General features: G+C 48.1%; 1 protein-coding gene across 1 annotated transcript in view; it reads left to right on the forward strand.

Moving 5' to 3' along the window:
• The window catches only part of hmcn1 (hemicentin 1), a 233761-nt gene that overhangs the window by 89889 nt on the left and 119895 nt on the right, over positions 1-23977 (forward strand). The window contains 7 exon segments of the mRNA XM_042322447.1: positions 80-349; positions 12350-12491; positions 12789-12916; positions 13036-13149; positions 16071-16232; positions 16453-16647; positions 16738-16833. Coding sequence (XP_042178381.1) covers positions 80-349; positions 12350-12491; positions 12789-12916; positions 13036-13149; positions 16071-16232; positions 16453-16647; positions 16738-16833 — 1107 coding nt within the window.

The raw sequence follows: 23977 nt of genomic DNA on the forward strand, positions 1-23977 counted from the left end.
TCTACCCCCATCCGTCTCTCTGTCTCACTCTCTGTCTCTCTGTCTCTCTGTCTCTCTCTCTCTCTCTCTCTCTCCACAGAGCCCCCTCCAGCAATCACAGTGGGCGGTAATGTGACAGCGACTCCAGGTTCCAGTGCTGTTCTGACCTGCCATGTGGCCAGTACGGTCCAGTTCAACCTGACCTGGCACAGAGGGGGTGTTGACGCCCGGCTAGACCCCCGCCGGCGCCCCCTGGCCAACCTCTCACTGGACATAAACTCCATTGGCCCCGACGACGCCGGCTGGTACGAGTGTGTCGCCACCAACGAGGGAGGAGTTTCAATCGAACGCATCTACCTCATCGTGCAAGGTGTGTGTGTATTTCTCTCTGTGTGTGTGTAAGCCTGCAAATGTTTTTGTCTGTGTGTTTGTGTATGCATGTGTACATTTATGTGTGTATGTGTGTCTCACTCCTCTCCACACTGTGTTAGCTGGACTGGAGTATGTCTGCAGGTTCAGATTTACACCCCTTGGGAATGGGGCTCTGGGCAACACAACCTCGCTGCTCTCAAACACAGACCCCTCTCCCTGCTCTCAAACACAGACCCCTCTCCCTGCTCCCAAACACAGACCCCTCTCCCTGCTCCCAAACACAGACCCCTCTCCCCCTGCTCCCTGCTCCCAAACAAACACAGACCCCTCTCCCTGCTCTCAAACACAGACCCCTCTCCCTGCTCCCAAACACAGACCCCTCTCCCTGCTCCAAACACAGACCCCTCTCCCTGCTCCCAAACACAGACCCCTCTCCCTGCTCCCAAACACAGACCCCTCTCCCTGCTCCCAAACACAGACCCCTCTCCCTGCTCCCAAACACAGACCCCTCTCCTCAGACCCCTCTCCCTGTTCCCAAACACAGACCCCTCTCCCCCCAGACTCCCCAAACACAGACCCCCTCCTCGCTCCCAAACACAGACCGCTCCCCCTGCTCCCAAACACAGACCCCTCTCCCTGCTCCCTAACACATTCCCCACTCCCCACTCCCCAACACAGTCCCTTTACCAAACACAGTCCCCTTTACCCAACACAGTCCCATTTACCCAACACAGTTCACTCTCGCCACTCCCCAACACAGTCCCCTGTCCCTGCTCCAAACACAGTCCCCTCTCCCCACTCCCACCACAGTCCCCTCCCCCACTCCCCCACTCCCCAACACAGTCCCCCCAGTCCCTCTCCCCAACACAGTCCCCAGACCCCTCCCCAAACACAGTCCCCTCTCCCCAACACAGTCCCCTCTCCCCCCTGCTCCCCAACACAGTCCCCAAACACAGACCCCTCTCCCTGCTCCCAAACACAGACACAGACCCCTCTCCCTGCTCCCAAACACAGTCCCCTCCCCACTCCCACCACAGTCCCCTCCCCCCACTCCCCAACACAGTCCCAGTCCCTGCTCCCCAGTCCCCTCCCCACTCTCCCCAACACAGTCCCCGCTCCCAACACAGTCCCCTCTCCCCAACACAGTCCCCTCTCCCTGCTCCCAAACACAGACCCCTCTCCCCTCCCAAACACAGACCCCTCTCCCTGCCCCAAACACAGTCCCCTGTGTCCCTAGAACAGGCAGAATGTGTCAGAAGTGTTCTCCTGTGTTCTAGGACAGCACAGTGTGTCCAACACAGTGTTCCACTGTGTTCCAACACAGTCCCCAGAATGTCCCAAACACAGAGGGTTCCACTGTGCCCTAGAACAGAAATAATGTGTCACAGTCCACTGTTCTAGAACAGGCAGAATGTGTCAGAAGTGTTCTACTGTGTTCTAGGACAGCCAGAATGTGTCCGAAGTGTTCCACTGTGTTCCAGGACAGGCAGAATGTTTCAGAAGGGTTCCACTGTGTTCTAGAACAGAAATAATGTGTCAGAAGTGTTCCACTGTTCTAGGACAGGGAGAATATGTCAGAAGTGTTCCACTGTATTCTAGAACAGGCAGAATGTGTCAGAAGTGTTCAACTGTATTCTAGAACAGGCAGAATGTGTCAGAAGTGTTCAACTGTATTCTAGAACAGGCAGAATGTGTCAGAAGTGTTCAACTGTATTCTAGAACAGGCAGAATGTGTCAGAAGTGTTCAACTGTATTCTAGAACAGGCAGAATGTGTCAGAAGTGTTCAACTGTATTCTAGAATAGGCAGAATGTGTCAGAAGTGTTCAACTGTATTCTAGAACAGGCAGAATGTGTCAGAAGTGTTCAACTGTATTCTAGAACAGGCAGAATGTGTCAGAAGTGTTCAACTGTATTCTAGAACAGGCAGAATGCATCAGAAGTGTTCCACTGTCTTCTAGGAGAGACAGAATTAGTCAGAAATGTTTCACTATATTCTATAACAGGCAGAATGTGACAGAAGGGTTCCACTGTGTTCTAGAACAGAACAAATTTGACAGAAGTGTTCCACTGTGTTCGAGGACAGGTAGAATGTGTTGGAAGTGTTCCACTGTGTTCTAGGACAGCCAGAATTGATCACACGTGTTCCATAATGTTCTAGAAGAGGCAGAATGTTTCAGAAGTATTCCACTGTGTTCTATGACAGGCAGAATGTGTCAGAGGTGTTCCACTGTGTTCTGGAACAAGCAGAATGTGTCAGAAGTATTCCACTGTGTTCTACGACAGGCAGAATGTGTCAGAAGTGTTCCACTGTGTTCTCGGACAGGCAAAATGTGTCAGAAGGGTTCCACTATGTTCTAGGACAGGCAGAATGTGTCAGAGGTGATCCACTGTGTTTTAGAAGAGGCAGAATGTTTCAGAAGGGTTCCACTGCGTTTTAGAACAGAAATGAAGTGTCAGAAGTGTTCCACTGTGTTCTAGGACAGGTAGAATGTGTCGGAAGTGTTCCACTGTGTTCTAGGACAGCCAGAATTGATCAGACGTGTTCCATAATGTTCTAGAACAGGCATACTGTATTAGATGTGTTCCACTGTGTTCCTGGACAGGCAGAATGTGTCAGAAGTGTTCCACTGTATTCTATAACAGGCAGAATGTGTCAGAAGTGTTCACTGTTTTCTAGGACAAGCAGAATGTGTCAGAAGAGTTCCACTTTGTTTTAGGACAAGCAGAATGTGTCAGAAGAGTTCCACTTTGTTTTAGGACAAGCAGAATGTGTCAGAAGAGTTCCACTTTGTTTTAGGACAACCAGAATGTGTCAGAAGTGTTCCACTGTGTTCTACGACAGGCAGAATGTGTCAGAAGTGTTCACTGTGTTCTAGGACAAGCAGAATGTGTCAGAAGAGTTCCACTTTGTTTTAGGACAACCAGAATGTGACATAAGTGTTCCACTGTGTTCTACGACAGGCAGAATGTGTCAGAAGTGTTCACTGTGTTCTAGGACAAGCAGAATGTGTCAGAAGAGTTCCACTTTGTTTTAGGACAACCAGAATGTGACATAAGTGTTCCACTGTGTTCTAGGACAGGTAGAATGTGTCAGAAGTGTTCCACTGTGTTCTAGGACAACCAGAATGTGACATAAGTGTTCCACTGTGTTCTAGAACAGGCAGAATGTGACAGAAGTGTTCCACTGTGTTCTAGGAGAAGCATAATGTGTCAGAGGTGTTCCACTGTGTTCTAAGACAACCAGTCGGTTACTGAAGGTTATAATACAGTACTGGTGCTGCTGCAGACACGTTTGGAGCGAACTTCTCCACCCTACCCTGTCATTTGCTCAGCTCATTGAGTGATAACTTGCTCAATTGACCTGAAAAAAAGTTCCCATGGTTTCTTGGGTGGTTTTCAGTGTTGCACTCTTGTGTTTTTATCTCCCTCCCTACATTAATCTCTCTTGTTCTCTCTCCTAGCTCTTCCCCTCTCCCCCTCTCCTCTCCTCTCTTTTGTTCTCTCCCCTAGCTCTTCCCCTCTCCCCCTCTCCTCTCTTTTGTTCTCTCTCCTAGCTCTTCCCCTCTCCCCCTCTCCTCTCTTTTGTTCTCTCTCCTAGCTCTTCCCCTCTCCCCCTCTCCTCTCTTTTGTTCTCTCTCCTAGCTCTTCCCCTCTCCCCCCTCCCCCTCTCCTCTCTTTTCTCCTCTCTTTTGTTCTCTCCTAGCTCTTCCCCTCTCCCCCTCTCCTCTCTTTTGTTCTCTCTCCTAGCTCTTCCCCTCTCCCCCTCCTCCTCTCTTTTGTTCTCTCTCCTAGCTCTAGCTCTTCCCCTCCCCCCCTCTCCCCCTCTCCTCTCTTTTGTTCTCTCTCCTAGCTCTTCCCCTCTCCCCCTCTCCTCTCTTTTGTTCTCTCTCCTAGCTCTTCCCCTCTCCCCCCCTCTCTCCCCTCTCCCCCTCTCCTCTCTTTTGTTCTCTCTCCTAGCTCTTCCCCTCTCCTCTCCTCTCTTTTGTTCTCTCTCCTAGCTCTTCCCTCTCCCCCTCCTCTCCTCTCTTTTGTTCTCTCTCCTAGCTCTTCTCCCCTCTCCCCCTCTCCTCTCTTTTGTTTCTCTCTCCTAGCTCTTCCCCTCTCCCCCTCTCCTCTCTTTTGTTCTCTCTCCTAGCTCTTCCCTCTCCCCTCTCCCCTCTCCTCTCTTTTGTTCTCTCTCCTAGCTCTTCCCCTCTCTTTTGTTCCTCCCCTCTCCTCTCTTTTGTTCTCTCTCCTAGCTCTTCCCCTCTCCCCCTCTCCTCTCTTTTGTTCTCTCTCCTAGCTCTTCCCCTCTCCCCCCCTCTCCTCTCTTTTGTTCTCTCTCCTAGCTCTTCCCCTCTCCCCCTCCCCCTCTCCTCTCTTTTGTTCTCTCTCCTAGCTCTTCCCCTCTCCCCCTCTCCTCTCTTTTGTTCTCTCTCCTAGCTCTTCCCCTCTCCCCCCCTCCTCTCTTTTGTTCTCTCTCCTAGCTCTTCCCCTCTCCCCCCTCTCCTCTCTTTTGTTCTCTCTCCTAGCTCTTCCCCTCTCCCCCTCTCCTCTCTTTTGTCTCTCTCTCCTAGCTCTTCCCCTCTCCCCCCCCTCTCCTCTCTTTTGTTCTCTCTCCTAGCTCTTCCCCTCTCCCCCTCTCCTCTCTTTTGTTCTCTCTCCTAGCTCTTAGCTCCCCTCTCCCCCCCCTCTCCTCTCTTTTGTTCTCTCTCCTAGCTCTTCCTAGCTCCCTCTCCCCCTCTCCTCTCTTTTGTTCTCTCTCCTAGCTCTTCCCCTCTCCCCTCTCCTCTCTTTTGTTCTCTCTCCTAGCTCTTCCCCTCCCCCCCTCTCCTCTCTTTTGTTCTCTCTCCTAGCTCTTCCCCTCTCCCCCTCTCCTCTCTTTTGTTCTCTCTCCTAGCTCTTCTCCCTAGCTCTTCCCCCCTCTCCTCTCTCTTTTGTTCTCTCTCCTAGCTCTTCCCTCTCTCCCCCTCTCCCCCTAGCTCTTCCCTCTCCTCTCTTTTGTTCTCTCTCCTAGCTCTTCCCTCTCCCTCCCCTCTCCTCTCTTTTGTTCTCTCTCCTAGCTCTTCCCCCTCTCCCCTCTCCTCTCTTTTGTTCTCTCTCCTAGCTCTTCCCCTCCCCCTCTCCTCTCTTTTGTTCTCTCTCCTAGCTCTTCCCCTCTCTCCCCTCTCCTCTCTTTTGTTCTCTCTCCTAGCTCTTCCCCTCTCCTCCCTCTCCTCTCTTTTGTTCTCTCTCCTAGCTCTTCCCCTCTCCCCCTCTCCTCTCTTTTGTTCTCTCTCCTAGCTCTTCCCCCCCTCTCCCTCCCCTCTCCTCTCTTTTGTTCTCTCTCCTAGCTCTTCCCCTCTAGCCCCCTCTCCCCCTCTCCTCTCTTTTGTTCTCTCTCCTAGCTCTTCCCCCTCTCTCCCCTCTCCTCTCCTCTCTTTTGTTCTCTCTCCTAGCTCTTCCCCTCTCCCTCTCTCCTCTAGCTCTTCCCCTCTCCTCTCTTTTGTTCTCTCTCCTAGCTCTCCTAGCTCTTCCCTCTCCCCCTCTCCCCTCTCCTCTCCCCCTCTCTTTTGTTCTCTCTCCTAGCTCTTCCCCTCTTTTGTTCTCTCCCCTCTCCTCTCCTCTCTTTTGTTCTCTCTCCTAGCTCTTCCCCTCTCCCCCTCTCCTCTCCTCTCTTTTGTTCTCTCTCCTAGCTCTTCCCCTCTCCCCCCTCTCCTCTCTTTTGTTCTCTCTCCTAGCTCTTCCCCTCTCCCCTCTCCTCTCCTCTCTTTTGTTCTCTCTCCTAGCTCTTCCCCTCTCTCTCTTTTGTTCTCCTCTCCTCTCTTTTGTTCTCTCTCCTAGCTCTTCCCCTCTCTCCCTCTCCCCTCTCCTCTCTTTTGTTCTCTCTCCTAGCTCTTCCCCTCTCCCCTCTCCTCTCTTTTGTTCTCTCTCCTAGCTCTTCCCCCTCTCCCCTCTCCTCTCTTTTGTTCTCTCTCCTAGCTCTTCCCCTCTCCCCTCTCCTCTCTTTTGTTCTCTCTCCTAGCTCTTCCCTCTCCCCTCCCTCTCTCCCCTCTCCTCTCTTTTCTCTTTTGTTCTCTCTCCTAGCTCTTCCCCTCTCCCCTCTCCTCTCTTTTGTTCTCTCTCCTAGCTCTTCCCCTCTCCCTCTTCCCCTCTCCTCTCCTCTCTTTTGTTCTCTCCCTAGCTCTTCCCTCTCCCTCTCCTCTCCTCTCTTTTGTTCTCTCTCCTAGCTCTTCCCCTCCCTCCCTCTCCTCTCTTTTGTTCTCTCTCCTAGCTCTTCCCCTCTCCCCCTCTCCTCTCTTTTGTTCTCTCTCCTAGCTCTTCCTCTCCTCTCCTCTCCTCTCCTCTCTTTTGTTCTCTCTCCTAGCTCTTCCCCTCCCCTCTCCTCTCTTTTGTTCTCTCTCCTAGCTCTTCCCCTCTTCCCCTCTCCCTCTCCTCCTCTCTTTTGTTCTCTCTCCTAGCTCTTCCCCTCCCCTCTCCTCTCTTTTGTTCTCTCTCCTAGCTCTTCCCCTCTCTTTTGTTCTCCTCTCTCTCTCTTTTGTCTCTCTCTCCTAGCTCTTCCCCTCTCCCTCCCCTCCCTCTCTCTCCTCTCTTTTGTTCTCTCTCCTAGCTCTTCCCCTCTCCCCCTCTCCTCTCTTTTTTGTTCTCTCCTAGCTCTTCCCCTCTCTCCCCCTCTCCTCTCTTTTGTTCTCTCTCCTAGCTCTTCCCCTCTCCCCCTCTCCTCTCTTTTGTTCTCTCTCCTAGCTCTTCCCTCTCTCCCCCTCTCCTCTCTTTTTTGTTCTCTCTCCTAGCTCTTCCCCTCTCTCCCCCTCTCCTCTCTTTTGTTCTCTCTCCTAGCTCTTCCCCTCCTCCCCCTCTCCTCTCTTTTGTTCTCTCTCCTAGCTCTTCCCCTCTCCCCTCTCCTCTCTTTTGTTCTCTCTCCTAGCTCTTCCCCTCTCCCCCTCTCCTCTCCTCTCCTCTCTTTTGTTTTCTTCAGCTATCTTCCTTTCTCTCTCGGAGCGCTCTCGCCATGCCCCTTTTTTTCTCTCTCACGCTCTCTCTCTCATTGTTTCTCTCTCTCCCTCTCTCTCTCTCTCTCTCTCTCTCTCTTTCTCTCTCTCTCTTTCTCTCACTCTCTCTCTCTCGCTCTCTCTTTCTCTCAGCTCTCTCTCTCTCGCTCTCTCTTTCTCTTTCTCTCTCTCTCTCCTCTCTTTTGTTCTCTCTCTCTCTCTCTCTCTTTCTCTCTCTCTCTCTCTCTCTGTTCTCTCTCTAGCTCTCTCTCTCTTTCTCTCTCTCTCTCTTCTCTCTCTCTCTCTCTCTCTCTTCTCTCTCTCTCTCTCTCTCTCTCTCTCTCTCTCTCTAGCTCTTCCACTCTCCCCTCTCTTTCCCTCTCTCTCTTTCTCTTTCTCTTTCTCTCTCTTTCTCTCTCTCTCTTCTCTCTCTCTTTCCCTCTCTCTCTCTCTCTCTCTCTCTTTCCCTCTCTCTTTCTCTCTCTCTCTCTTCTCTCTCTTCTCTCTCTCTCTCTCTCTCTCTCTCTCTCTCTGTAACAGCTGTCCCAGGGCCCCTGCGGTTCTTTAACAACCCCCTTGTCAGGTCCATCCTAGTCATTAGGCCAGCTCTTTGAAGTGGGCCAGGGCTGCTGACACGGGACAACAGTGGGCAAAGACAGGCCTGGTCCTGACACATAAAGCCTATTGCTGAGTAAAACTTGAGAAATATGTCTTCTTGTACTGTAGGAAACCCCTAGTCCTCAGAGAGACGTCACCGGGTCACCCAGTAAAGGGGAAAGACGTGGGGTGAAGAGAAGGTGTTGAGAGCAGGTAGAGCAGAGGTGTGTTCAGACAGACAGCATGTTCAAAGTCTTCCTCTATGTGGGATACAGATGGAAAGTGGGTTATAGATGAGGCCAATGAGATTTATTGTCCAGATGATTCCATGTCAAGGAATTATATGTAATTTGTTCAGAGGTTCTCAATTCAATTCAATTCAATTCAAGGGCTTTATTGGCATGGGAAACATGTGTTAACATTGCCAAAGCAAGTGAGGTAGACAACATACAAAGTGAATATATAAAGTGAAAAACAACAAAAATTAACAGTAAACATTACACATACAGAAGTTTCAAAACAGTAAAGACATTACAAATGTCATATTATATATATATACAGTGTTTTAACAATGTACAAATGGTTAAAGGACACAAGATAAAATAAATAAGCATAAATATGGGTGTATTTACAATGGTGTTTGTTCTTCACTGGTTGCCCTTTTCTCGTGGCAACAGGTCACAAATCTTGCTGCTGTGATGGCACACTGTGGAATTTCACCCAGTAGATATGGGAGTTTTTCAAAATTGGATTTGTTTTCGAATTCTTTGTGGATCTGTGTAATCTGAGGGAAATATGTCTCTCTAATATGGTCATACATTGGGCAGGAGGTTAGGAAGTGCAGCTCAGTTTCCACCTCATTTTGTGGGCAGTGAGCACATAGCCTGTCTTCTCTCTCTCTCTCTCTCTCTCTCTCTCTCTCTCTCGCCAAACAGCACCTTTATAACATACTGTAGCTATAGTGCTGTCTCTTCATAATCATTGTAATGTTTTACTGTTTACCCCTCTATCACCCCTGACCCCTGATTGAGACTTCCGAGGTGAAGAGTGTTATCATAGGATTTACTGTCAGTGTCCAAAGAAAAAACAGAAATAATGAATGTAAACACTATCCCAGTCATGGGGGCAAACGAAGGGACAAACCCTTCTTGGGAATTCCTAGAGGAAATGGGAATGAGAATGGGAGGGTTGTTCTGTATAGAACAGGAAACCCTCCTGTAAGTCTTCTTTGTTGGGAAGTCCGGATCCTGTTTTGGATTTTCTCGGAGCTAGAGCTCACTGGGCTCTGGAGATTATTTTGGCAGGCGGCGAAAATTGGGAAAACACACACTTTTAAGGGATGAGTTACACATCATGAATCAATTGGAAAATCTTTGCGGATTCGGGTGGCTTTGGGAAGATCTGTTATCAATATTCCTTATTTTTTTTAACCAATTTAAAGAGAGATGACAATGAAAGATATTCCGTGAAACATTATTGGATGTAGTTACGTGCAGCAGTTTTAACGCTACGTAGAATATACAAATGTTATGTTCTATTAAAGCTATTAGGTTTGAACAAGGCAGAAGGGTGACAACTGAGCCTAAATCTTTAGACAGGTCTGTATCAGGCCATGGAGGTCTGGGTTAGTCTGCTGTCTGTGCCAACTAGCAAGACCAAATCTAAGCCTTATATCTGCATCATCTTTAGCCTTTCATCCAGGGCCACAGACCCCCCCCCCCCTGAAAACATTTGAATCATTAATATCTCGAAGTTCATAACATACTAACTGCCTGAGCCTTATATTAGTGAATTATGATACTTTTTTTATTTGCATAGGTCTATTTATTTATGTGACAACACACTCATTCATCACACACTGTCAGCACGCTAGTCACAGTGTCTCCTAAAGACATGATTGACATGGGGAAAAGATGCTCGGCTGTCAGCTGATCCTTTATGTTGATGTCAATCTGCTAGTTAGCTAGCTCTATTAAACTTTTTACCGATTGTGATTTATCTTCAATGCTCTTAAATAATAACTTCATAATATAATGTAATATCCATCATCTTCTAACTGATATATGGCTAGCTGGCTAGTGGCTTGTGTGGATATTATCATAGCCTATATGGTGATTAACTAGAGTCTAGGCTACTGTGTTCGGTGCTTTATTTGTAAATTGGGAGGTGCTGGAACAAAAAGTGAGTGTCGGAGGGAGGTGACCTGGGGAGCTCTGAGGTTGTGAGAGGGGGTGACTTGGGGAGCTCTGAGGTTGTGAGAGGGGGTGACCTGGGTAGCTCTGAGGTTGTGAGATGGGGGTGACCTGGGGAGCTCTGAGGTTGTGAGAGCGGTGTGACCTGGGTAGCTCTGAGGTTGTGAGAGGGTGTGACCTGGGGAGCTCTGAGGTTGTGAGACCTGGGAGGGGGTGAGGGGGGTGACCTGGGGAGCTCTGAGGTCATGAGAGGGGGTGACCTGGGGAGCTCTGAGGTCATGAGAGGGGGTGACCTGGGGAGCTCTGAGATTGAGAGGGGGTGACCTGGGGAGCTCTGAGGTCATGAGAGGGGGTGACCTGGGGAGCTCCGAGGTCATGAGAGGGGGTGACCTGGGGAGCTCTGAGATCATGAGAGGGGGTGACCTGGGGAGCTCTGAGGTCATGAGAGGGGGTGACCTGGGGAGCTCTGAGGTCATGAGAGGGGGGGGGTGACCTGGGGAGCTCTGAGGTCATGAGAGGGGGTGACCTGGGGAGCTCTGAGATCATGAGAGGGGGTGACCTGGGGAGCTCTGAGGTCATGAGAGGGGGTGACCTGGGGAGCTCTGAGGTCATGAGAGGGGGTGACCTGGGGGGAGCTCTGAGGTTGTGAGATGGGGGTGACCTGGGGAGCTCTGAGGTCATGAGAGGGGGTGACTGGGGAGCTCTGAGGTTGTGAGAGCGGGGTGACCTGGGTAGCTCTGAGGTTGTGAGATGGGGGTGACCTGGGGAGCTCTGAGGTTGTGAGAGCGGTGTGACCTGGGGAGCTCTGAGGTTGTGAGAGCGGGGTGACCTGGGTAGCTCTGAGGTTGTGAGATGGGGGTGACCTGGGGAGCTCTGAGGTTGTGAGAGCGGTGTGACCTGGGGAGCTCTGAGGTTGTGAGATGGGGGTGACCTGGGGAGCTCTGAGGTTGTGAGAGCGGTGTGACCTGGGGAGCTCTGAGGTTGTGAGAGGGGGTGACTTGGGGAGCTCTGAGGTCATGAGAGGGGGTGACCTGGGGAGCTCTGAGGTCATGAGAGGGGGTGACCTGGGGAGCTCTGAGATCATGAGAGGGGGTGACCTGGGGAGCTCTGAGGTCATGAGAGGGGGTGACATGGGGAGCTCTGAAGTACCTTTATAATAATGTAGCCTAGAGTCTGGGGAAAAGGTGGCCTTTCACATGACTGGAGACTTTAGCTGAATCTTTTTTAATACCGCACAAGTGATGGAAATGACAGGCTACTTTGACACTGACAAACTAGGCCTATTTGGAAGTTGATGAAATATTTTGCTGGCTAACAGCAGACAGGTTGGAGTCGTCTCCTTTCAGCAGGAGCTATTTGCTTTCCAACCTGTGTTTTTCCGCAATTGTATTTCAAATATTGCGAAAGGCGTGTTTTGGCTGCATGCTGTTTGCCGACAGATTCATTGTTCATTCTCGACTGTAGGCTATGCCTTGTTATTGGACTACACACAATCCACAGCTAGGCAATTTAAAAAAAAAAGAGCTATTGATCCTCTGTGGCTAACTGATAGGCCTACTCAGGGTGTAGTAGGCTATTCTGAATGATTTGATTTCTTTCTGAAAAGGCGGTAGTAAATCTATAACTTTGACCAATGTCTTTCAATATATCAGGGGTGCTGCTGCACCTCCAGGATCCTTTCCACGGCTATGAGTCCATTTCTATTTTTATTACCGCATTTACAGGGCAGACTGGGGAAAAAGGTTAGCTCGGTTCAGAGCAGACTGGGAAAAAGGTTAGCTCGGTACAGGGCAGACTGGGAAAAAGGTTAGCTCGGTACAGGGCAGACTGGGGAAAAGGTTCGCTTGGTACAGGGCAGACTGGGGAAAAGGTTAGCTCGGTACAGAGCAGCCTAACGGACGGGGTAGGGGTGGGGAGTGGCAAACTTGACCAAGTCACGATGACTTGGGGGCAGTGGGTTCAGAACAACTGCAAAGACTGTATGCAAAAAATATATAATTATACCACCACCCAAAAGGGCAAAGGGGCAGGTTCTGGGCACAGGTAGACTCCTATCTGCCTGCTTTCATCACAATGTGTTTATTGATACGCTTGTATAAACCACTGTGCAAGTTAGTCTCACCTTCAACTTTAAAGATATACAATATACATTTGGTCAGTGGATTATATGAATTGATCGTTGATGGCAGCAATCATTATTGAACCAGATGATTTAAGGATATTCATGTTGCTGTGACCTCTGACCCCCTCCTTTCTTCCAGAGCCCCCCCAGGTGTCAGTGGACCCCCGGCACCAGACCTTTACCACGGGACAAGAAGTGAGGATCAGGTGCTCGGCCAGAGGTTACCCCGCCCCCCACCTGGTCTGGACACACAACGACATGTTCCTCATGGGTTCCAGCAGGTGAGGTCACAACCTTTCACCTCTCACACAGGTCACGCAGGTCAGGAGTGGCAGAAGGATGCTGTGTCCCGTGTTTGTTTTGTCAGTTGTGGTGCTCAAGGCTCAAGGGTTATCATGCTTTGGTGGCACTTAACAAATAACTAAATCATTTAGTCCGAGCTGTTGCTAGGGATCTGATGACTGTGTGCTAATGTACTTCATGGAGTGTTGTCTGTGTTGCTATGTTATTACAGGTGTGTGTAGATGAGGTTGATGTGTCAATATGCATTAACCCTCTGACCTCTGGCCCCTGTGCAGACACAGAATGACCCCTGATGGGAGTCTGATCATCAGGAACATGGAACAGAAGGATGCTGGGGTGTACGGCTGTCTGGCCAGCAACCTGGCTGGGACAGACACTCAAACATCCGTCCTCACCTATATCGGTGAGTAGGACACAACAGACATGCAGACGGACGGACTGACGGACTCCTTTAACCTGTGTTGTGCTCTGTCAGTCTCCCTCTCTCATACTCTCACCCCCTGGTCTCTTGTCTTCTCCCAGAGTCCCCTGTGGTGATCGTGGTGCTGAGTGAGATTCTGATTGGTCTAGGAGAAACCACCATCTTGGCATGCTCCGCCTCAGGGATCCCCCAGCCGGAGATCAGGTGGTTCAAAGGTAAGGTATGTTGACTTGGGAGCAGCCTCCTGTGTGTGGCAGAGAGGGATGATGACAAGAGAAGAGGCCTTCATCTGTCGTTGAGTATGGAGGGTAGCTTTAACTCCTCAGGACATGAAAATCCCATACGGTTACTTAACCCTGACTTTATGGTGTAGAGGGTTGCTTTCCCGTGGGTCCCAACATAGATCATTGCGGCACAGTCTGCATTTTTTTCAGACAGACGACTTTGTTTATCCTGCAGATTATTTGGAAACGGTTGTCGTTCTGCTTTGTATGCGTCGGACCAGGCCTCTTCCTATTGTACTAGAAACACATCCTTGTTGCATTATTCACACACTTAAGAATTCACTGCTTCACGTTAAGTAGCCTACCTCTCCTCTCCGGGTTGGACGTGCCAGATCAAGTGTGTCTAGTGTATGTGTGGTCTCTATGAAATGAGATAGGCTATGTACGGGCGGAGAATCATGTGATTAGGATATAGATCACTGCAGTGTCTGTAAATAAATACTGATAAAGGAAAGAAGTTGAGCTGAGATGCAAGGTGCTCATAGGTTACCATAGTGATTCTTTTCGATAGATATTTATTACCAATTTATTTGTCACTGCCTCCCGCTCCTAAAAGGTAGGGTATTTCCTATAAGTGTCCACTCTCATCATCCTTCTAGTTCAGTAGTAGAGGGTAGGGTATATCCTATATCCTCTTTTTCATGATATCCAATTGCATCGCTGCAACTCCCCAATGTGCTCGGTAGAGGTGAAGGTCGAGTCATGCGTCCTCTGAAACATGACCCGCCAAACTGCGCTTCTTAACACCTGCGCGCTTAACCCGGAAGTCACCCGCACCGGTGTGTTGGAGGAAACACCATTCAACTGACAACCGAAGTCAGCCTGCAGGCACCTGGCCCGCCACAAGGAGTCGCTAGAGCGCGATGATCCAAGTAAAGCCTCCCCAGACAAACGAACCTAGACAACGCTGGGCCAATTGTACGCCGCCCTATGGGACTCCCGGTCACGAAACAGCCTGGGATCGAGAGGGAGCGGAATAAATCAGTCCCACACAGACATCTAGTGTAGAGCTCACTGTCGTAGCCATAAAGACACACACACACACACACACACATACACATACACACACACACACAGAGACACAGACACACACAGAGACACGCACGCACGCATGCACGCACGCACACACACACACACACACACACACACACACACACACACACACACACACACACACACACACACACACACACACACAGAGAGAGAGACAGACACCCACAAAGAGACTTCTCATTCACATACCTCTGCGTGTTAGCCTTAATAAATCAGCTTGCCGGGGCCCTGGGCAGACAGGAAGCCATATATTTTATAGAGTGCAGAGCAGGAAGTGGGGTGTTTTACCGGCTGGTGCACAGGAAGTGCTCCTCTGACACCTCTGACACACTTGACTGATTCTGGCCACCTCGTGGGAACCCTTAAAACGCTCCTGTCTTTTAGTCTAACCCTTAAAATACTCCTGTCTTTTAGTCTAACCCTTAAAACGCTCCTGTCTTTTAGTCTAACCCTTAAAACGCTCCTGTCTTTTAGTCTAACCCTTAAAACGCTCCTGTCTTTTAGTCTAACCCTTAAAACGCTCCTGTCTTTTAGTCTAACCCGTAAAACGCTCTATTTTCCATTCTGCTGCTATGTCCACTTATTCTTTGAACGAGAAAGACAAAGAGAAAGATGAAGAGTACACACTAAAAGAAATAATGAATGATGCAAATGTTCATTCTCATTTCATAAAAATTTGCTGCAAACAAACACAAAGCATTTGATAAACTTGAATTGGTTTTTCTCGCCTCAGTTTATGTACTTGATAGGTTTTTCTCGCCTCAGTTTATGTACTTGATAGGTTTTTCTCGCCTCAGTTTATGTACTTGATAGGTTTTTCTCGCCTCAGTTTATGTACTTGATAGGTTTTTCTCGCCTCAGTTTATGTACTTGATAGGTTTTTCTCGCCAGAAATAGAATAGAAAATAATAAGCTGAAGACCATACTATTTACCCAGAGTTTTCATCTATCTTTTTCTTAGCCGTCTATTTACCTCCACAAACCGATGCTGGCACTAAGACCGCTCTCAACCAGCTGTAAAGGGCCGTAAGCAAACAAGAAAATGCCCATCTGGAGGCGGTGCTCCTAGTGGCCGGTGATTTTAATGCCGGGAAACTGAACTCCATCTTACCTCATTTTTTAAGCGTTTCATCTGCGCAACTACAGGCGAAAAAACTCTAGATCATCTTTACTCCACACACAGTCACGGGCTTCATTAATAAGTGCATCGACGATGTAGTTCCCACAGTGACCATACATACACATCCCAACCAGAAGCCATGGATTACACACTGAGCTAAAGGCTATAGGCTTTGGGATGAATTGGAATGCAGACTGCGAGCCAGGCCTAATCGCCTAACATCAGTGCTCGACCTGGCTGAATGGAAGTCCCCGCAGCAATGTTCCAACATCTAGTGGAAAGCCTTCATAGAAGAGTGGAGGCTGTTATAGCAGCAAAGGGGGGACCAACTCCATATTAATGCCCATGATTTTGGAATGAGATGTTCGATGAGCAGGTGTCCACATACTTTTGTGTATCTACCTCAATTACCACGCAACCCTGCACATCGACTAGGTACTGGTGCCTCGTGTATATAGCCAAGTTGTTGTTACTCATCTTGTATTTATTCCTTGTGTTATTGTTTTTCTATGATTTATCTTTACATTGTTGGAAAGGGCCCGTAAGTAAACATTTCACTGTTAGTCTACACCTGTTGTTTATGAAGCGTGACAAATAACATTTTATTTGATATGACCATATTGATGGTTGCCAACTTCCTGGTTAACAACTTCCTGGTTGCCCTTTATTTGACCCACAGGCGACCTGCTGCTGCGGCCATCATCCTACATGGATATTGACCCCCTGGGAGGGACTCTGACGATCAAGGAGACACAGGACGTTGACGCGGGGGACTACACCTGTGTGGCTGCGAACCCTTCAGGAACCTCCTCACCTGGGAAGATCACCCTGGATGTAGGATGTAAGGATTCCTCTGGACTCTTGAACACATCATGAAAAAGACATCTGACATCTCTACACCCAGAAAAGACTAGTTTACCACCAGAAAATCACGTCATTATATTGTCCCATGTCAAATGTTGCCTGCTGTATTGATGGATGAATGTAGCCTTTCTTCATGGTCTTATGAGGGATTTAGATCTTAGTGTTGTTGACCCTAACCTCTGACCTTTGCCTTCCAGCTGCACCCCAGTTCACCAGAGAACCGTCTGACGTGGCGGCGGACATTGGCTCTAACGTGACCCTGCCGTGCCACGTGCAGGGGTACCCCGAACCCCAGATCACCTGGAGGAGGGAGGACAACGCACCCATCTTCACCAGACGCCCCACACACAGCACCATCACACAGAAGACAGGAGGGGACCTGCAAATCAGCAGTGAGGTTTTGGTTCATACACACATGCATACATGCACGCACATACACACACACACACACTAATTCCTATCTTCTCTCTTCTCTGTGTCAGATCTGTGGGTGGAGGATGAGACGGTGTATGTGTGTGAGGCCCAGAACCAGTTTGGGAGGATCCAGACACACGCCAGAATCACTGTCACCGGACTGGGTAAGAGACAGACAGGGATCTCTGATCACATGCTCTGGGTACTGTAGGAGGGGTAGGGTAAAGAGGGTAGGGTAGATTAGGGTATCAGAGGGTACAGAGTGTAGGGTAGAGGAGGGTATTATAGGGTACAGAGGGTAGGGTAGAATAGGGTATTAGAGGGTACAGAGTGTAGGGTAGAGGAGGGTATTATAGGGTACAGAGGGTAGGGTAGAGGAGGGTATTATAGGAGGGGTACAGAGGGTAGGGTAGAGGAGGGTATTATAGGAGGGGTACAGAGTGTAGGGTAGAGGAGGGTATTATAGGGTACAGAGGGTAGGGTAGAGGTGGGTATTATAGGGATACAGAGGGTAGGGTAGAGGAGGGTATTATAGGAGGGGTACAGAGGGTAGGGTAGAAGAGGGTATTATAGGAGGGGTACAGAGGGTAGGGTAGAGGAGGGTATTATAGCAGGGGTACAGAGGGTAGGGTAGAAGAGGGTATTATAGGAGGGGTACAGAGGGTAGGGTAGAGTAGGGTATTATAGGAGGGGTACAGAGGGTAGGGTAGAGAAGGGTATTATAGGGTAGGGTAGATTAGGGTATTAGAGGGTAGAGAGTGTAGGGTAGAGGAGGGTATTATAGGAGGGGTACAGAGGGTAGGGTAGAGGAGGGTATTATAGGAGGGGTACATTGGGTAGGGTAGAGGTGGGTATTATAGGAGGGGTACAGAGGGTAGGGTAGAGGAGGGTATTATAGGGTACAGAGGGTAGGGTAGATTAGCGTATTAGAGGGTAGAGAGTGTAGGGTAGAGGAGGGTATTATAGGAGGGGTACAGAGGGTAGGGTAGAGGAGGGTATTATAGGAGGGGTACATTGGGTAGGGTAGAGGTGGGTATTATAGGAGGGGTACAGAGGGTAGGGCAGAAGAGGGTATTATAGGAGGGGTACTGATGGTAGGGTAAAGGTGGGTATTATAGGAGGGGTACATTGGGTAGGGTAGAGGTGGGTATTATAGGAGGGGTACAGAGGGTAGGGTAGAAGAGGGTATTATAGGAGGGGTACATAGGGTAGGGTAGAGGAGGGTATTATAGGAGGGGTACATTGGGTAGGGTAGAGGAGGGTTTTATAGGGGTACAGATGGAAGTTTATATGTCAATTGAATCTCAACAATTAAACAGTTGGTGGTTGTATTAGATTCAGTTTTTATGAAAAATAATGGATTTCAGAAAACAAAGAAAGGGAGACAACTACAGGGGAGAAACATAGGAACAAGGTTAACGTTTCATCATTTTAACGTTTTGAATTATTTTTGGCCGAATCGATGTAGTTGGAGTTGAATTCCACAAAGCCTGGTCACTGCTCTACTCCGTTAATGAAGTTCATCAGAAACATTCTTCACCATGGTGTGGAGTTTAGTCAGCTAAACTCAGCAAAAAAAGAAACGTCCCTTTTTCAGGACCCTGTCTTTCAAAGATAATTCATAAAAGATCTTCATTGTAAAGGGTTTAATCACTGTTTCCCATGCTTGTTCAATGAACCATAAACAATTAATGAACATGCACCTGTGAAACGGTCGTTAAAACACTAACAGCTTACAGACGGTAAGCAATTAAGGTCACAGTCATGAAAACTTAGGACACTGAAGAGGCCTTTTTACTGACTCTGAAAAACACCAAAAGAAAGATGCCCAGGGTCCCTGCTCATCTGTGTGAACGTGCCTTAGGCATGCTGCAAGGAGGCATGAGGACTGCAGATGTGGCCAGGGCAATGAATTGCAATGTCCTTACTGTCAGACGCCTAAGACAGTGCTACAGGGAGACAGGACGGACAGCTGATCGTCCTCGCAGTGACAGACTATTTGTAACAACACCTGCACAGGATCGGTACATCGGAACATCACACCTGTGGGACAGGTACAGGATGGTAACAACAACTGCCCAAGTTACACCACAATCCCTCTATCGGTGCTCAGACTGTCCACAATAGGCTGAGAGTGGCTGAACTGAGGGCTTATAGGCCTGTTGTAAGGTAGGTCCTCACCAGACTTTACCGTCAACAACATCACCTATGGGCACAAACCCACCGTTGCTGGACCAGACAGGACTGGCAAAAAGTGCTCTTCACTGATGAGTCGCGGTTTTGTCTCACCAGGGATGATGGTCGGATTCGCGTTTATGGTTGAAGGAATGAGCGTTAAACCGAGGCCTGTACTCTGGAGCGGGATCGATTTGGAGGTGGAGGGTCCGTCATGGTCTGGGGCGGTGTGTCATAGCATCATCGGACTGAGCTTGTTGTCATTGCAGGCAATCTCAACGCTGTGCGTTACAGGGAAGACATCCTCCTCCCTCATGTGGTACCCTTCCTGCAAGCTCATCCTCACATGACCCTCCAGCATGACAATGCCACCAGCCATACTGCTCGTTCTGTGCGTGATTTCCTGCAAGACAGGAATGTCAGTGTTCAGCCATGGCCAGCGAAGAGCCCGGATCTCAATCCCATTGAGCACATCTGGGACCTGTTGGATCGGAGGGTGAGGGCTAGGGCCATTCCCACACAGAAAAGTCTGGAAACTTGCAGGTGCCTTGGTGGAAGAGTGGGGTAACATCTCACAGCAAGAACTGTCAAATCTGGTGCAGTCCATGAGGAGGAGATGCACTGCAGTACTTAATGCAGCTGGTGGCCACACCAGATACTGACTGTTGATTTTGACCTTTGACCTTTGTTCAGGGACACATAATTCCATTTCGGTTAGTCACATGTCTGTGGAACTTGTTCAGTTTATGTCTCAGTTGTTGAATCTTGTTGTGTTCATACAAATATTTACACATGTTAAGTTTGCTGAAAATAAACGCAGTTGACAGTGAGAAGACGTTTCTTTTTTTGCTGAGTTTAGATCACATTCATCAATGGTCAGGTCTGTCTTCTGTTGCGTTCAAAGACAGATTGCTACTTTTGAATTGAAAGTGAATATTTTCACTGGGAGCAGCAGAGGAAAGCGCTCAGCATTTGAGTGATCTTTCAGTTGTGCTGGAGTTGTGTGTGTGAGTAATGGGCCGCATGCATTGAGTTTATTTGAAGGCGAGGGAATGTAGGGGTGAACTCAGAGGAACGCGGCTCAAATTCCCTGGCATGGTTTGAAGGGGATGTCAGTTCTTGCAGAAGTCATGGGAGAAAAAATACCTAAATCACAGTGAGAAAGAGAGAGTAGAGAGATACACTAAGTGTATAAAAGATTAGCAACACCTGCTTTTTCAATGACATAGACTGACCAGGTGAATCCAGGCGCAACAAGTCTTGACACAACTGTGGGAAGCATTGGAGTCAACATGGGCCAGCATCCCTGTGGAATGCTTTTGACACCTTATAGAGTCCATGACCTGACAAATTGAGGATGTTCTGAGGGCAAAAGGGTTGATTAAATTAAACAATTTCCTCAGCAATCTGCACAAAATACCCCATAATGACAAAGCAAAAGCAGGTTTTTAGAAACATTTTGCAAATGTATTAAAAACAGAAATACCTTATTTACATATGTTTTCAGACCCTTTGCTATGCAACTCCAAATTGAGCTCAGGTGCATCCTGTTTCCATTGATCAACCTTGAGCTGTATCAACAATTTGTCTAGAGTCCACCTGTGGTAAATTACATTGATTGGACATGATTTGGAAAGGCACACACCTGTCTATATAAGGTCCCACAGTTGACAGTGCATGTCAGAACAATAACCAAGCCATGAGGTCGAATGAATTAAACCCGATGGTCACTCTGACAGAGCTCTAGAGTTCCTTTGTGAAGATGGGAGAACGTTCCAGAAGGACAACCATCTCTGCAGCACTCCACCAATTAGGCCTTTATGGTTGAGTGGCCAGACAGAAGCCACTCCTCAGTAAAAGGCACATGACAGCCCGCTATGAGTTTGCCAAAAGGCACCTAAAGACTCACAGACCATGAGAAACAAGATTCTCTGATCTGATGAAATCAAGATTGAGCTCTTTGGCCTGAACGCCAAGTGTCATGTCTGGAGGATACCTGGCACCATCCCTACAGTGAAGCATGGTGGTAGAAGTATCATGCTGTGGGGATGTTTTTCAGTGGCAGGGACTGGGAGACTTGTCAGGATCGAGGCAAAGATGAATGGAGCAAAGTACAGAGAGATCCTTGATGAAAACCTGCTTCAGAATGCTCAGGACCTCAGACTCGGGCTGTTGGAAAGGTCACCTTCCAACAGGACAACGACCCTAAGCACACAGCCAAGAAAATGCAGGAGTGGCTTCGGTACAAGTCTTGGAATGCTTTTCCAACAGTCTTGAAGAAATTCCCATATATGCTGAGCACTTGTTGGCTGCTTTTCCTTCACTCTGCAGTCCAACTCATCCCAAGCCATCTCAATTGGGTTGAGGTCGGGTGATTGTGGAGGCCAGGTCATCTGATGTAGCCTCTCAATCACTCTCCCTTTTGGTCAAATATCCCTTACACAGCCTGGAGGTGTTTTACGTCATTGTCCTGTTAAAAAACAAATTGTAGTCCAAACCAGATGGGATGTTGTATCACTGCAGAATGCTGTGGTAGCCATTCTAAATAAATACAATTCTGAATAAATCACCAACAGTGCCACCAGCAAAGCACCATCCCAACTCCTCCATGCTTGACGGTGGGAGCCACACATGCGGAGATCATACGTTCACCTACTCTGCATCTCACAAAGACATGGCGGTTGGAACCAAAAATCTCAAGTTTGGACTCATCAGACCAAAGGACAGATTTCCACAGGTCTAATGTCCATTGCTCGCGTTTCTTGGCCCAAGCAAGTCACAACACAACTGATTGGCTCAATGCATTAAGAAGGAAAGAAATTCCACAAACAAACTTTTAACATGGCACACCTGTTAATTTAAATGCATTCCAGGTGACTGGAATGAAGCCGGTTGAGAGAATGCCAAGAGTGCAAAGCTGTCATCAAGGCAAAGGGTAGCTACTTTGAAGAATCTCAAATATAAAATATATTTTGATTTGTTTAACACTTTTTTGGTTACTACATGATTCCATAAGTGTTATTTCGTAGTTTTGATGTCTTCACTGTTATTCTACAACGTAGAAAATATTAAAAATAAAGAAAAACCCTGGAATGATTAGGTGTGCCCAAACCTTTGACTGGTACTGTACATTTATATATCGGTTGCAGTTTCACCAAGCCTCATAACACATTGAAATACCTTGACTTTGAGTCATCTTGACATTGAGTAAGAACAGCAGGTCCTCTGTAGTCTTTAAATGATCCATGGTATGCACGCAATCCTATATATTTCTATTTCACTAAAGTGGGAGAGACACAGATATGGCTGGGCAGCATCCATAGTGGAGATTGTTGAGTTCAGAGTTTGGTTTCTAACTTCAAAGCCCAGCCCTGTCAAAGCCCACACACTTCTTTGGATTGCCTGTGACTGTAAATGTGTGTATGAAAATGTGTGTATGTGTGTGTGAAAACTAGTATATGTGTGTGTCTGTTTATTTATGAAAGGCTCGCCTTCTCTGCTTGAATTCCCAATGCATGTATCACAACCCTGTCAACTGCGCGGCAGGTATGTACAGTATGTACAGTATGTGTGAGTGTATGTGAGTGAGTGTGTGTGTGTGTGTGTGTGTGTGTGTGTGTGCATGCTTCTTAAATGTTGTGTGTGTTTGTTTACACATGTGTACCTTGTTAAGCACCATTCAGCAGCAATGCAGGACTGTCTTTGGGGGAACTCACAGTCACTGGGTTCTTATTTGGGCTAAAGGTCCCATCAGATCCAGCTGCCCCATATTAACGTGTGCCCCACTTCACTAGTGACACAGTCCCTGCCCATAACACCCCGCCTCTGGGGTTACTGTGGCAACGCAACAAGCAAAACATGGGAGGTGTCCAAGTCAGTTCTACAGCCCTGCCGCACTCTTTCTTAATCTCTCTGTCTCTCTCTCTGTCTCTCTCTCTCTCTGTCTCTCTCTCTGTCTCTCTCTGTCTGTCTGTCTCTCCCTCTCTCTCTCTTTCTCTCTCTTTCTCTCTTTCTGTCTCTCTCTCACTGTCTCTCTCTCTTTCTCTCTCTTTCTCTGTCTCTTTCTGTCTCTCTCTCTCTCTCTCTGTCTCCCTCGCTCTCTCTCTGCATTCTCTCTCTCTCTCTCTGTCTCTCTCTCTCTCTCTCTCTCTCTCTCTCTCTCTCTCTCTCTCTCTCTCTCTCTCTCTCTCTCTCTCTCTCTCTCTCTCTCTCTCTCTCTCTCTCTCTCTCTCTCTCTCTCTCTCTGTCTCTCTCTCTCTCTCTCTCTCTCTCTCTCTCTCTCTCTCTGTCTTGTTCTCTCTCTCTCTCTGTGTCTCTGTCTCTTAATTCAAAGCCTTTATTGGCATGGGAAACATATGTTTACTTTGCCAAAGCAAGTGAAATAAATAATAAACAAAAAAGAATTAACAGTGAACATTACACTCACAAAAGTTACACAGTCATATTATGGTTATATACAGTGTTGTAATGATGTGCAAACAGTTAAATTACAAAAGGGAAAATAAATAAATATGGGTTGTATTTACAATGGTGTTTGTTCTTCACTGGTTGCCATTTTCTTGTGGCAACAGGTCACAAATATTGCTGCTGTGATGGCACACTGTGGAATTTCACCCAATAGGGAGTTTATCAAAATTGGATTTGTTTTCGAATTCTTTGTGGGTCTGTGTAATCTGAGGGAAATATGTGTCTCTAATATGGTCGTACATTGGGCAGGAGGTTAGGAAGTGCAGCTCAGCTTCCACCTCATTTCGTGGGCAGTGAGCATAGCCTGTCTTCTCTTGAGAGCCAGGTCTGCCTATGGGAGCAGCTCTCAATAGCAAGGCTATGCTCACTGAGTCTGTACATAGTCAAAGCTTTCCTTAAGTTTGAGCAGTCACAATGGTCAGATATTATGCCACTGTTTACTCTCTGTTTAGGGCCATATAGCATTCTAGTTTGCTCAGTTATTTGGTTAATTGTTTCCAATGTGTCAAGTAATTCTCTTTTGGTTTTCTCATGATTTCGTTGGGTCTAGTTGTGTTGCTGTCCTGGGGCTCTGTTGGGTGTGTTTGTGTTTGTGAACAGAGCCCCAGGACCAGCTTGCTTAGGGGACTCTTCTCCAGGTTCATCTCTCTGTGGGTGATGGCTTTG

The sequence above is a fragment of the Oncorhynchus tshawytscha genome, linkage group LG05 (genome assembly GCF_018296145.1).
Source record: "Oncorhynchus tshawytscha isolate Ot180627B linkage group LG05, Otsh_v2.0, whole genome shotgun sequence".
NCBI classification, from domain to species: Eukaryota; Metazoa; Chordata; class Actinopteri; order Salmoniformes; family Salmonidae; genus Oncorhynchus; species Oncorhynchus tshawytscha.